At 42.7% G+C, this 15,659-nt stretch overlaps 1 protein-coding gene across 1 annotated transcript in view; it reads left to right on the top strand.

The window, feature by feature from the left end:
- The window catches only part of Marcal1 (SWI/SNF-related matrix-associated actin-dependent regulator of chromatin subfamily A-like protein 1), a 453,729-nt gene extending 442,632 nt beyond the window's left edge, over positions 1-11,097 (top strand). The window contains exons 11-13 of the mRNA XM_080283811.1: positions 1,980-2,154; positions 9,106-9,294; positions 10,976-11,097. Of these exons, the coding sequence (XP_080139937.1) occupies positions 1,980-2,154; positions 9,106-9,294; positions 10,976-11,071 (460 nt within the window). The 3' untranslated portion in view covers positions 11,072-11,097. The remainder of the gene's footprint in view (positions 1-1,979; positions 2,155-9,105; positions 9,295-10,975) is intronic.
- Positions 11,098-15,659: the final 4,562 nt, after the last annotated feature.

The raw sequence follows: 15,659 nt of genomic DNA, 5'->3' as shown, positions 1-15,659 counted from the left end.
TGTATGGCCGTCACAATTTTGGGGATGGAGCAACGCCGGTTGACATGGATAGCCGCAAGCATCGTCCTGCTACCCATCGAACCTGCAACCATTTTCTATGACAACCATAGAGTGGGTAGGTGTTCAAGGTACCTCACTGACGTGTGGTTCAGTCTGTACTCGGCACTTGTAGAAAGCAGAGTGATGTCTTCCTCGTCCTTCTCGTCTGATTCCGCTCCCCCACGCGCAGGGCCAATTACATCATCGATCCCAGGGAAAGTTCTGCTCTTACCACTGGGGAAAGAGCTTAGTGACTGAGCAGGTGTGTGGGAAATTCCCTCCCTCCCTTCTCCTCCCTCTCCAGAGAGAGAGAGAGAGAGAGAGAGAGAGAGAGAGAGAGAGAGAGAGATAATAAACACAGGAATGAGATAGGCGAGCATAGCTTAAACCAAGCTCCAGGTGTCTCACTTCACTTCCTTGTTATGTATGAAGGGGAACCAGGGGAGAAGTCCATTATCTGGACAAATCCATTTACTGGACATGTCTTTGGCTCCATTACCCTGGATAAATGGGGGATCACTGTATAAGTTTTACATTTAACCCCTTAACCCCGGGTGACGACATATGTCGTCATTACGTAAAAAGTCCCTCACCCCGGGTGACGACATATGTCGTCCAAACAAATTTCAAAATACCCAGGCATTGGAGTGGCGGGATCACGTTGTCACACGATGTTGCCACCCTCACTGTTTCCATATACCACCACCCACGCAGCCATGTTTGCCACAGTCACCCTTTGACCATAGATAAGTGAACATATCGCGCTGTCGCTCTCCCAGCCTGCCACTCCCACCACGCCACTTTCAACTGACGAACCTTTGCCCCTCAACTTCGACCCCTTATAAAATGCCGGAGGTTAGTACTTTCATTTGACACCTAGTTTTTTACCATTTGACGCCTAGTTTTTTATTCTAGGTTAAGTAGTTTTTTTTTTTTTTTTTTTTTTTTTGGTGAATTTTTTAAAAGTAGGAAAATTTTGGCGATTATGCCTGGGTGAGCGGGAAGGCGGGCAAAAATATGCCTGGGGTTTAAGGGTTAAAGGAAAATGTAAGTTTCTGTTTCAACCATGAGAACAGATAACACAGCGGTTCTATATTTACATACCATTTTAAAGAACTGATTTTTTATTGCACGTTATGAATGGTGGAGCTACCAACACTATACTGGCCACTCCTGGACTCCATTGTAGCACCTCTTTGATTTTGTTAATAATTTAACTGTTCCATATTATTCTTATGAATGGACATTTCTGTTGGCAGTTTCACAGCCAATGAGGGTTTCAGTTTCTTTTTCATTTGGTGTAAAAAGACTTAATAAGAACTCTCAGTGACTGTATTGACAGAGCAAGTTCTTGTATGGCATCAGCTGTACATTGAGATGATGCTTTTCCTAATGCCACCACACCATGTTGTGACAAGATTGTGAGCTATAAACTTAGCCAGCACCCTGATGAAAATAAAGGTGATTTTGAAAACTAATAACAGCAAGACTCTTTTTTTTTTCTTTTTTTTTCCTCAGTATAAATACAGTATATTTTTTACTCTAACAAGTGAAAGAACGTGCATAGGTAGGCCGTAAAAAATTACTGTACATTGGGAAAGCCAGAATTCTGGGTAGCTGGATAAGAGGTAGAGTACCTATAATTGGTTACTGAGAATGGAAGGCTATTTAGTTTCTTTCCAGGTATTTATACTGTTAGCACTTTTAGTAACTATTGGTGATGAGTTTTTGCATGTTAATAGAAGTATAGGAGGTTCCTTTGCAACACAGTTTTTCAGTCTTGGCTCAGCTCTTCCTTGATAAAATCCTTCTTTTATAATTTGTACTGTTGTGGTAGTAGATGTTGGTGATTTTCTTTCTGGTTGTTTTGTGATAATATTACTGATATACAGAGTCTGTGTACAACGTTAGTGAACATTTTTTTTTTTTTTTTCCCCAAGGTATATAAGAATTGAGGGGAAAACTAGTGGAGAGCTGAGGCAGAATTTAACCACCAAATTCCAGACAGATGATGATGTGAAGGTTGCAGTGCTCTCCATCACAGCCGCCAACACCGGCCTTACTCTCACCGCTGCTCAGCTTGTCATCTTTGCCGAGTTATTTTGGAATCCTGGAGTGAGTTTAATACAGAACAATTTTTGAAGATGTAGTTTAAGCAACTTCAGTTATGAAATTAAAAGGATTCTGTTTTTACATTCATAGAGGTATAGACACTTTGAGCCCCATATTGTTTATCATGGTCCTTGAAACTCTCATATGACTTCAGAAATGGACTCCCATGGGAGATGTATTGTGATGACTTGGTGTTGATTGCAGAGAATGACAGGGAGGTGGAGGAGAGATTATGGAAGTGGAGAGATGGAATGGGGCACAAGAGTTTGACAGTAAATGTAGTGGAGAGATGGAATGGGGCACAAGGGTTTTAGAGTAAATGTGGATAAAACAAAAGTGATGATATCTAGGGCTGGTGGCAGTAGCAGTGGGAGAGGGGCCATGTGCAGTTTTGCCATAAGGGTGTGGGAAGTACAGTTGACCCTCAGTTTTTCAGAATAATAGGAGGGGGGGAGACCAGTCCATTCCTGGAAAATAAATATTGTATGTGCTTTAACAGAAATAGCACCCATTCACCATGAAAGTTGACTAACTGTGTACATTAGTGGTGCAGTATTAAGATTTACCATTGGAATGAAGTGTTGACAGGACCCCTTGTTTTTTTTTATAGATTAGCATATATATAGTTTTTTTTTTATGTTTTTAAAAATGTTTGTAAATAGGAGGTTCCAATAATGTATGTAATATTGCACATATATTTTACAGAATATGAAATAATTTAATTTACTTGCCAAGTGCTATTTTACTAACCTGTATCATAATTCAGTGGATGTCTCCTGTATGATGTATACTGTATGAAGATTTTCCTTTTGATCTCGCCATCTTTGCCATCGCATGGTCATGGGACTGTTGCACCATAATTAATGAACACTCTTAATGCACAATACTGTTTTGGCGCAAGTGTTACTTAATGCACATTTTAATTTGTACACTGTTAGGTGAGTTGTATTCATCGGGGAGTGTTGGGGATGAAGCCCCCAGTTAGGTTTCAGTGCTTCCAGTTAGGCTTCCACTGCTCTTTTTGGTTTTAAATTGTATACGTTTGAGTTTGTTGTGGTGGTAGTAGTATTAGTAGTAGAAGTTGTTCCTTAGGCAGTCTGGCCAAACAGCCCCGAGTCCCTTACATGGGCCATGGCCAAGACCGGGCTTTCCCACAGAGCTCTCAAAGAGTGTATGTTGTGTTGTTGGTGTAGGTGATTGTGTGCAGTAATGTGTTGTTTAATAGTATGGGATGCTGTGTTGCATCCTGGACAGGCATCAGCGACGGAGTCGTCCGGCCTCTTCTGGTAGCTTAAGAGGGCTGGATGGTGCCCATATCTCAGCCTGTCCAGGTGGACCCTGTCCTCATGAGGGAGATAGGATTCAGAAGGGTGGATGTCAGGAGGCTGTGCATGCAGCTGTGTGTTGTCTTTAAGTGACTGAATGGAGCGGCGAGTGATCTGAGTGTGGATATGCTTCTGGAAGTTGGTCTGAGGTGGGCGAAGGGGGAGAGATGACAGTATTTGTGTATGATATTGTGTGCTGGGTGTTGTTTTGATGTTTCTTGTTGTGGGTGGATGTGCTACCATGTGATGTAGTGGATATTGTGGGTTTGTGGAGGCTGCAGCAAGAATCTGGGTGCCTCTCATGTTTAGGTGATCCTCGACTTTGAGGACTTTGATTTCTTGATGTAGGTGGTCTGTGGGTGTAGTAGCTGTGCAGCCTGTGATTATTTTTAGGGCTTTGTTCTGTATGGTCTGTAGAGTGTTGTAGTGTGTTTTGGTGAGGTTAGGAGCCCAGGCAGGGCTCCTAACCTCACCTGTAGTGGTGGTTTCTTTGTTGTGTCTGAATGTTGCATGGGCAAGTGACTTCAAGGCATTGAGTCTTGGTGTTATTTTATTTTTAATGTTTGTGATGTGTTGTTTAAATGACATTGATGTATGTTACACCAAGGATTTTGTGTGTGTGTGTGTGTGTGTGTGTGTGTGTGTGTGTGTGTGTGTGTGTGTGTGTGTGTGTGTGTGTGTGTGTGTGTGTGTGTGTGTGTGTGTGTGTGTTTTCTGCTGTCCAGTTTGTGAGAAGGGTCACCGTAGATTTGGCTGGGGCTATTTTGAGCCTGTTTGTGGTGAACCATTCGTGTAGTGTGTTGAGGTAAGGTTGGAGGATGTGTGCAGCTGCATTTGTGTTTTGGTGCATATATGTAAGTGTTATATCATCTGCATAGGAAGATACGTGTATCTGTGGTGTGTGGGGTGTGGGTATGTCGTGCATGTATAGGTTAAAGAGTGTAGGGGACAAAACAGATCCTTGGGGGATGCCATTTGTGAAGTTTCTGATGTTAGAAGACTGACCGGCAAATGTTACGTGTGCACATCTGCCTGCTAAGTAGTTTGCCAACCATTTTTTTGTTATTGTGCATGTTTGTGTTGAGTATTTTGTTTGTGAAGTTGTGGTGGGGGATGGCATCAAAAGCTTTGCTAATGTCTAGTGTGACTAGGAGTGTTCTATGTGGTGTGCTGATGTAATGTCCAATCGGTGGGATCGGCAGTAAACACACAATCAAGGGCATTCAGGTGGCTTTCTTAAATGCCACTAAGTATGTACATTTTGTTTGTTCTCCAATATTTTTTTAAAATTGAAAATCAAGTGTTAATCACCTGCAATATACTTAGTTTGAAAATTATTTTCGTTGAGAACATAGGTTTACAAGAAAACAGCTCGAATCCCTGCATCACTGTCATTTTTATTTACCCTCCATACTCCTCACATATACACGCCACTGATGAACCATTTTCGAGCTTGCAAAGTAGCTCTTACTTGTGAGTTACATTTAGGTTCACCCTTTTTGTCTTTCAGGTTTGGGAGGCATGGTGACATGATTACTGTCACACTGGTATTGATAAGCTAGACAAAGTGACTGACAACATGCTAATGATCACTAACAGATGCTGTACACAGCAGCGTACACCGTTGCCACGTCATCTGTTGGTCCGTAGGGGTAATGGACATATGGATGATGATCGTTAAATCCAAAATCCGTTGTTTGAAGGTCCGCAAGATCATGAATCAACTGTTCAGTAAACTCTCAATTATCCGTCATCGCAGTGTCTGGCCCAGTACAATATCTGGTGCATTTTGCTCAGCCCTATTAAAGCAATATTCATTGCCAAAATGGGAAACAACTGGCAGTTCTTTGCAATATCTAGCGGCAAGGTTTATCATCCGGCTCAGACACGGTAGCCAACCAGCACCTGGGAAAACTCTGTAGTGCGCCAGCCAGTCAGAATGCCCACAACATGCCACCCAGTTAGAATGTGTTATGGGAGCAGCTAACTTGACATGCTGAACCTACTGTCGCTCTTTCATTCTCGCCAGTGAGTCTTGTATAGTTAAGGCTTATCTTGTGGATTCTGCTCATGTGACCAATCGGTGACAAATCCCTGGTGTTGTGACTTTACTCTGTGGCCTCCTGTGCCTCGCTTGTTGTTGTTGCAAAGCTTATGCCCTCTCAGTGCTTTGTGTCCTAGTGCTGTATTGTGATTCTGAAATTATGGCTGTGCACGTGGTAGCAGCCCCCAGTGCTGTGTCTTTGCTTGTGGTCCCACGTGCCTCATGTATGGCCCCCTAAGTGCTCCATGCTCTAGTGCTGTCACTACTGTAGTCAACCCTAGCTCTGTGTGATGGCTGAGTTTGTGGCTTTTGTGGCGGTGCCCTGGCTGCTGCAGGTCTTGCTGGCCTTGTGTATAGTCCGGGTTGTTGCCTCCATGGCTCCTCCACCACCTGCTATGAGGCGTCATATTGTTCTCTCCGTAAGAAGATGGAACCATGCTGGACCATTGCAAGGCTGATCAAGGAGTATGACATGGCCTGGACCACATTGCAGGATTTGCAGAAGAACAAGCACTCCATCAAAATGTTCTTCAGTGTGAACATGGCATAACTGTGCAACAGAATGAGCGCAAAATGATGGCGAAGCCACGCTTTGGCAAACTCGACCAGACCTGCCTGAAGTGGTTCCAACAACAGTGCACCAGTGGTGTGACTGTGCATCCCGGCAAGCTAAAGGCTGCAGCCACCAAGTTTGCTGAGCAACTGGGGATCACAGATTTCAAGGCATCTGAAGGTTTGCTGACTCCGTTCAAACTTCGACGTGGGCTGTCTAACAAGATTACTTATGGTGAAGTGTTGGATGTGGACACCGAAGGAATCGATGAGTTTCACACCAAGCTTAAAAATCTGATTGACAAAGAAGGTCTGTCTCTGTCAGGTTCATAATGCTAATGAAACTGGTCTATTCTTCAGGTTGTCCAGACTAATACCTTGGCTGATGAGAAGATGTCATATCCTAGTCATAAGGCAAGCAAACTGCGCGTATCTGTTTTGTGTTGTACCAGTCCCATTGTCTGAGACCTGTTGTAGTGGGTCATGCAAAACAGCCACATTGTCTCCGGGAGTAAATGGATAGTCTCTCAGTGATTTATTTACATTCATTGAAAGCTTGATTTGCAGCCAAGATCTTCAAAGAGTGGTTCTACAATTATGCTGTGAAGGAGATTATCCATTATCAAATGGAGGGCCTTGGCCTTGTCCGTGACCAAGTGAAGGCTCTGCTGCTCCTTGTCAGAGCACCTGTTTGTCCTTTTGAGAAGGAGTTGGTTGGAGATGGAGGTCATATTAGGGTCATGTTCTTGCCCACTAATTTGACCTCGGTCTTGCAACCAATAAACCAGGGTATTATCGCAGCAACGAAGTGGCTGTATTGGATGAGGATTAAGGAAGATGTGATGGTTGTGCTCAAGAATGAGGAGGTGGCAGCCCAAGGTGAGGAGAGTTTTGGGGGAGAGGAACTTGGACAACCTCAAGCGGTATTCCCTCAAGTCTGCTATCTATAACTGGGCTCAGGCATGGAGGGAACTCTCAGCACTCATGCCTTAGCATGGTTAGAACAAGCTCCTCAGGGAAGAAGAGGCCATGGTTGACTTTACTGGCTTCGAAGCTCAGGACTTTGTCCGGCGTATGGAAGCAGCAGGGGAATAGGTGACTGAGGACACCATCCACGATTGGCTGGAAGTGGACAAAGGAGACCCCGGGTATCAGACTATGTCTGACCGGGAAATCGTGGAGTCCTTGACTGCAGGGGGCACTAAGGATGAAGGGGAGGAGCATGATGATGATGAAGTAGCAGATATCCCGAGGCTTCAGCAGGTCTGTAATGCTTCTTGACTACTGTGAGCATCTTAACCAGCCCGTCTTTACTGATGCCATGGCCATATACCTGTGGGAGGGCTATAAGAATGTGATAAAGCTGCAGTCTAGGAGGATTGCCAGGCAGTCCTTTGTCACATCCCTTTTCCGTATGGTGACATCTGCCACTCCGTTGCCACAGCTCTCAACCTCCTTGCATTGTCCTCTGTCGCCCCAGCCTTTGACCTCCTCATACTGGCCTCTGTCACCCCAGCCCTCTACTTGCTCATGCTGGCTTTGTTTATCCCAGTCAGGCACCGGCACCACCACAGCCTCATCTTCATCTTGACCACAACACCACCTCCGCCTCATCGAGAGTGGTGTCTCCACATGGGTCTCACCTCAATCAGAGGCTCATTGGAGCTGAACCAGACACCCTCTGCCACTCCAGCTCCCTTGGCGGAGATAGAGCCTGAGATGGTGGAGCTGGAATAATCTTTGTGGGAGCCATTCCCCACTAGACCACACAGGATTAAGTGCAACCACTGTACTGCATGGTGTAAAACTCAACTCTCCTTTGATGTCAATGCTAGGGGAGTACATACAGCAGAATACTATGTACTGTATTACTGTACTGTATCAGTACTGTATTTTATTTTATGGTTAATTTTCATCTCATACTTATAAGAGAGAGTCTAGTTGGATAGTAACACATTGTGTGGCTCGACCCCGAATGCTGAGCTGATGTGGGGGTACAGTGCATTATCTTACATGGGGGTTAGCTGAATTACACCAGAAAATTGAGAGTTCACTGTAACTCCATCTTGTACCATATTTGTGATAAGTGGGTGCATAAGAAATGTAGTGGTATCTGAGGTAGACTGCAAGATAATGCTGATTTTGTATGTGCAGTGTTTCGGGGAGAGCTTATGTAGATTATCAGGCATGAAAGGGTTGATCTTGTTGGTGAGTCTCTTGAGTGTGTGGAAGAGTTTTATTATTTGGGGTACATGTTACATACTGGAGGTGGAGTTGGAGCTAGCTCTTTGGCTTGGGTAATGAGTTATTGGAGGAAGTTCAAGGAGCGATTGTCTCTCCTAACATTGAGAGGCTCTCCCTCCGTGCTAAGGGATCTTTGTATGTGGTATGTTTTTGGAGTTTAGTGTTGTATGATAGTGAAACCAGGGCTGTATAGGAAAAGGATATATGTAGGCTTAGTTGTACAGATGTGACAGTTATTAGCTGGATGTGTCATACTTCCTTGAATGTGAGGCTTTTGGGGGCTTGGTTTGTGATTGAAGAGTTAAGAGGAAGGATGGGACTGGAGTGTATTGGTGTAATGACAAGGAGGGGTACATTGAATTGGTCTGGGCATTCCGAGAAGATGGAGGATGACAATTGGGTGCGGAAAGTGAAAATCGTGAATGCCAGAAGTTGGGTTGCATGAGGCTGGCCAAAAATAAAGCCTGGGACAAGGTCATAGAGTGTGATCTTGGGGTTAAGGGGTAGAGAGGCTGCCAGAAATTGAGCTGCATGGAGAGCTCCCATTAGATGACTAAGGCCAACACACTGAAGCATGTTGGAGCCTTTATAAATGATGCGGTATGATATGTTAAAAAGATTAATGGTAGAGTTCCAGTGGCCAGTACAGTACACATACCACTGATAACTGTTAAAGCTTGTTAAATTTACATGGACACTACATGGATCCATTACTTGTATCACATCTTTCCTTCTCATTGTCCTTTATATATTTGTTTCTGTATGATAACTTTGGTTCTGGTGGTTCAGGCACTGACGCAGGCAGAGGACCGAGCCCATAGGATTGGCCAGCAGGACTGTGTGGTGGTGCAGTACCTGGTTGCTCGGGGGACTGCGGATGACTACATCTGGCCACTTATACAGGAGAAGCTGTGTGTTTTGAGCAAGGCAGGCCTCAGTAAAGATAACTTTTCAGAAACAGTTTCAAAATATCAGAAAGTAAGTTCATTGATACATTGTTGCATAATACTGAAGCATGCATACATGGAAAAGTTTGATAGAAATGAGAGACTTTCTAACTGGAGGTATGAATGGGAAAGTAGGAAATGGTAAAGTAGGAGTGGCTGGACATACGGTTTTACTGGCATAAGCTGATGAAAGCGGTAGTGCCCTATTGGACATTTGTACTGGGAACATAGTGATAACTAATACCTTCTTCTGCTACTAAATGGTCCATAGGTATACAGTATATACTGGAGAGTCGTATGGAGGAAGGAAGGAATGGTGATTAAACATAAGGCAGTGATTGTGTGTCTGTGGGGGGGGGGGGGATGAAATTTAAAAACAGTCCTTCCCATTAGAGTATACCTTGTCATGAGAGGCACACAGTTCTGTGCGGCAGGCTGCACTAACACATAACACCTGTCATTAGTGGTAGGTTGTAGCAGCCACCATCCACTCACTTGATGCAGTGCTTCCTACTTCTTCCTTCCCTTCTCATTATATCTCTGTTTGTGCCCTCCTCTCTTCCAACTTCTGTTCTGTTACTTTTTGTTACTCTTCTTTCCACTTCACGTGGCTTTACATTGAATGACAAGCTTAATGGTTCCCTGTATCTCAGGAAACCATACATAATGCTGGAGGTAACAATATGACCAAATTATGGGATGAAGTGGAACGTGCTGTGGTGTCCCCATTAACTGGCTGGAGAGATGCAAATTTGGTATCCATTCAAGAACCAAACCTCCAATCTATTCCCTGATTTTTGCTGTGGTGTGGCACTGTTAGCTGCAAGAGAATATCAGTTCACTGCATGGGACAACCCTGCAGGGGCAGTTGCTTGGCTGTGGTTGATGGGTCTGCTTGCCCACTCAAACTGTGGTTAGTAACAACAACAGCAACAACCACCTGAGCATTGTCTTTTGCTTTAGTGGGAAGATGATGTCACTGTGCACTGTTACAGAGAGTGGCATGCAGTAAAACTATTCATTCAGTAGGTGACACATGTGCAAATAATTAACATTAGTTAATGCAAACAGGTTACTTTAAACAGTGATCAAAATCCTGAGGGGGGGGGGGGAAATCCATGTATTTTAGCACATTGTCATATCTGATTTGCTCTTCAGAACTGGTTCAATATTAGCAAAAATGACGGAAACAGGTGGTATATCAGTTTGGCGAATTGTTTCAGTTACAACACGACTTGAGTCTGAGCACGGCAGAAATAAACTAAAATGCCATGAATTTACCAACAAGAAATGTTATGGAAAATGTTGGGAATACATATGAATAGTTTGAGATGTACCATTAACCTCAAAATGCAGATCATATTTTGTTTACCAAGAAACACTTAACCTTTTGCTTGGTAGATACTTGACATCTCCCTGAATACAGAAATGATAGCTCCAGTACTTTTTCCAGAATAACTCTGTCTTCTGGCCGTACTGGCACTTTGCCCTTTCTGGTTGTGAGTGATCTATACAGTGTCTTGTAGGATGTATTAATGTGGCTTATTGTATATACAAGTACTATTGCCTGATTACCTTTTTGTGTTTTTTTGTCGTAGCAATAATTCTTTGAATTCTTTTTTCTTTTTCGTGCAGGTTTGTTGCTTTTACTGTTTGTACATTATTTAGTTGAACAAAAATTTAACAAAAAATTTATGACCTTATTTCCACAGAACAGTCAGAAGGAGAGCATATTGCAGTACCTCCGAGATATACAAGATGATGAAGATACACTTGACCAGAGTCCAGTCAAGAAGCAAAGAACATAATGTGGAAACCTCAACATCTTAACGTGACAGAGGTCTTGTTAATATCTTTGTGTGTGTGTGTGTGTGTTTGTGTAATTCACCTGGTTGGTCAGGATCAGGTGATGTTTGTAATCATCAGCATTTTACCCTTCTGGAAGAGAGCTGAGAGCTCATATAGTCCGATCTAAGGGCAAAGCCTTGACCTTCACACACACACACACACACACACACACACACACACACACACACACACACACACACACACACACACACACACACACACACACACACACACACACACACACACACACACACACACACACACACACACACACACACACACACACACACACACACACACACACAACCCACACACACACACACACACACCACACACACACACACACACACACACACACACACACACACACACACACACACACACACACACTTCCTCAAAGGAGGACAGTGACCATCCACTTTGTCAGTGAAATTTTTTGCATCCCGAGCAACGTGCAAACCACCGTCTTAGCAGATGCTAAGTGAGAGTATTACCACTGAGCCGGCGAGCAGTGTGTGTGTGTGTGTGTGTGTGTGTGTGTGTGTGTGTGTGTGTGTGTGTGTGGAGAGAGAGAATGTTAATAAAATAATAATAGCTATGTCCTGTTCATCCTTCAGATACTCTGTATATGAGTAGGGGTGGATATTATAATACTGTAAACTGTTTTTAGTGGCCTTTTAAGCATCATTTAACCCATGGATTGCACAATTACCTTCTTTTATCCCACCTTGTGGTGCACAGAAAATGAAGAAATTTTTTTTTTTTTAGTTTTTGCTTATTATACACTTGAAGATAAACATCCAGGGCATCATCTGGTGAAAAAGATAGTAATCTTTCTCTCTCCGTCTTTGCGTAGGGCATGCATAAAGTTTACGTAGGGGAGTGTTGAAAAAACGAAAAAAAAAAAGTTTCTTTTGTTTTGTTTTTGTTTATTGTAAACTTGATGATAAACATCCAGGGCATCATCTGGTGGAAAGAAAAAAATCTCTCTCTGTCTTTTTTTAGTGCCATGATTAAGTTTGTGTAGGGGTGGAGTAGTTAGCGGTGATGCACGGCCAGCACAGCCTGAGCTGTGGCACACAATGGGACACCTCCCAGCCTGAGCTGTGGCTCGCAATCCACAGGTTAATTTTGGTTCTTTGATACAGTATTGGTTTAAAACTTAAACAAGTTTCTGCCTTTAGATTTTAAAAAATATTTATTTTGGTTACAGTTTATGTCCATAAGTTTTGCAGTAGCAAGGTCTCCAACATGAAGAAATTTACATAAATTTGTAACAAATAAATAAATATATTTTACATTATGTATATAACTATTGCAAAACCTATTACAGTACATATTTTTTACTTGATATGAAATGCTAGGTGTTAAATATGAGAATGGCACATTTTTACTATGTTTTGCTTGGAAAAATGCTTGAAATAAACCATTGCCATGTCAGTACTAACAAACCTAGCATGCTCATCATCACAGGGCATAATTATTATCCCTGTGCAAACCCACCACTCACCACCACCCCAGCCCCATCTGTCCAAGCATTTCACCCACTCCACTCTTTTTCTGCACTGTGCATTGAACTCTTTTAGAGAAATCTATGACACATGCCTGCCCACTACCATTACTACTCCACAGACTGTGCCTGTCTTCATAGGACAAACTGTTCTTGTCCCATCATCCCTCACCACCCATTGCTGTCTTAGCCCATGCCATCAACTCTTCAGATATCCCAGCCTTTTCTGCTCTGACATTAATATACAGTACTGTATATATATATATCCATCCATCCATCCATCATCCAATCCTACATTGCCCCATGAGGAGCGGGGCTAGGCAGTTGGTCCCGACATTTAGATGAGAGTGACCAGCCTCACTCATCCCTGAGTGCCATTACATGAGCAATCAACCCCAACCATCCTTTGGACATAAACCTTCACCGGCTCAATCCGACTGGAGCACAATAATTACCCACTAAACCGCCAGGCGCCAAAATTTGGTTATATGGTATATATATATATATATATATATATATATATAAAGCCTCTGTGGTACAGTGGTAAAGTGTGTGTTTTCATACACTGAAGAACGAGGGTTTGCGCCCCACCAGGATAATAAACTTTGGGAGCGTTCTTCAGGCCATGTACTGCATTGGAGGACATAAGGGGTGCTGTGGTTGAACCAGTGTCGCATACTATAAACTATGCTTGCACCCAGTCAGCTTGCGCGGGCCAATTACACTTGGTTCACAGACTACACACACATCCAAAGCCACTTCAACACTGCAATTACACTTACAAGCACTTCTCACACAACATACAATCTCTACTAGACAGCCTAAGCCACTTGGTAGGGATACATTGGCTGTATCGTCCCCACTTCGGTAGGGATAGGCCGGTCCTGCAGTGGACACTGAAACACACACACACACACACACACACACACACACACACACACACACACACACACACACACACACACACACACACACGGTAAAAGTCTTGTAATCCGAATCGCAGGGGACCGAGGGTCTTTTGAACTACAGTATTGGTTTTTTCGGACTGTTGGCAGGGCCCTTTGAAAACTTTAGAAATATGTACACACACTCAAAAAAGTATCATTACACGGGGGGAGGGGGGGTCCGATGAGTTTCGTACTAAACAATCCAGCTGTCTCAGTAGGGCTGGAGGAAGGCTGTTATCAGACGTTTCATTCATGGTGTCAGTTTGTATCGTGCAGAAGGTGTAACGATATTTTTTTGAGTGTGTGTACATGATCATTAAATAAACGCTAAATTGATATGGGTTATTGGTTTACTCACTGGAAATGGATAAAAGTTTAGATGAATAGTTGCAAGCAGGTACATCTACTGTAAGTCCAAGTTCAAGTCCAACCCAGACAAATCCTTAGATAAAGCCCAGAAAATCTTGAAAAATTTTGCCTTGGCAATTTCAGAGTATTGGGATTTTCGTATTATTGGTGGTAGGATTGGAGGACTTTTACTATATATATATATATATATATATATATATATATATATATATATATATATATACAGTAACCTCTCAACTAACGCGAGTTTAAAAAAACACGTTTTCGTTTTAACACGAACAAATATTTAAGGAGATATGTTTAACTAACAAGGGTTTCTCGATTTAACGCGACTTTACACGTACGTAATGGTTTCAAATTAGCCGCGCGCGCCTTGGACAGTCCCAAGCTGATAGACCGTGTGTGGCAGTTTATGCATAAATACATTTTTTCTTTTTTTTGCCTGTTGCTTAAACTGGTTTTATTCGAACTATGGTATTCGAAAATGAAGTTTGGCCCCATTCTGAGCAATTTGGCTCATTTTTGGACAAAATTTGGCCAGGAAAGTGATGGCAGATCTAAACTGTTACAACTTGATGATGCAGAACAGAAAGAAGAAAACCACTCAGACCAAGACAGAGCAGTTCTTTATGAAGAAGACAGAAAATTTTAGGGAGTTATCTTCATCACTAGTAGCACGGGAGTCAGAGGAAGAGGAAGGACAGCAGAGCGAGGAAGGACAACAAATTTAGGGTGGAGAGCGGGGGGAGGTGGGGGAGCGGGGTGAGGAGGAACAGCAGCAGATGACGAGTGATGCATAGATGAAGTGAGGCTGTGTTGTTATTGTTTGTGACCTACTTACCGTAATGAAAATGTTGCTTTTACTGTAGTGTTTTTATGACCTACTAATGCATAAATAATGTTGAACTTTCACAATGCCATGAATGAAGCAGAATTGAAAGAAAATCCACTTAAAAAACGAAAACAGTACTATATGTATTTGGGGAGAAGTAAACAACGCTTCGGCCCAACTAGGGCTCAAATGTTGATTATTTCTCCCCAGATATACTGTTCTTGTTTTTTACGTGGATTTTCTTTCAAATTAATATTGTTGTTTTTAAGTTTAGAGTAACAGAACTCCCCAAATGGGTAGACTTGCCCAAAGTCCAGGAACGTTACCCCCAGTATTACCATTGTTTCTTATGGGAAAATTGTTTAAATAACGCATTTTTAACTAACACGACCTCTCCAGGAACCTAACCCTCGCGTTATTTGAGAGGTTACTGTATGTATACTGTATACTATATATATATATATATATATATATATATATATCTCCGACTGTCAGCCAACAATACCTATATTTAAGATACCAAGTTCTGGAGGTTCACTAAGACTGGCCGAAGCAGTATAACAATTTAATTGCAAGTAAAAGTTAGAGAAATTATAGAAAAAAAAAATCTTAGTGTAGTCTAAACTGCGGATGGATCAGACTGTAGCCTAAAAATTAGGTGAATATCTTGAAGATAGGTTGTGGAGTTGAGTGATGTTTGGAGGATTTTGTATAGCCATGAGACGTTTGGAAGTAGCAGACCTTGCTGGTAGCTGACCAGATTATGTAGTTTTCTGATAGGCAACTGGAGGCAATATGTATTGCCAGTAGGTGAATAAAAGGGGTAGGGTTGCTGGTAGGTGATTGGAGGCAGTATGGGTTGCTGGTAGGTGATTGGAGGTGGTATGGCT

This window comes from Coenobita brevimanus, chromosome 98, assembly GCF_032717465.1.
Source record: "Coenobita brevimanus isolate Jiangsu-jjx chromosome 98, ASM3271746v2, whole genome shotgun sequence".
Classification (NCBI taxonomy): Eukaryota; Metazoa; Arthropoda; class Malacostraca; order Decapoda; family Coenobitidae; genus Coenobita; species Coenobita brevimanus.
The sequence above is the reverse complement of the archived record's forward strand: the minus strand, read 5'-3'. Positions and strand labels throughout refer to the sequence as shown.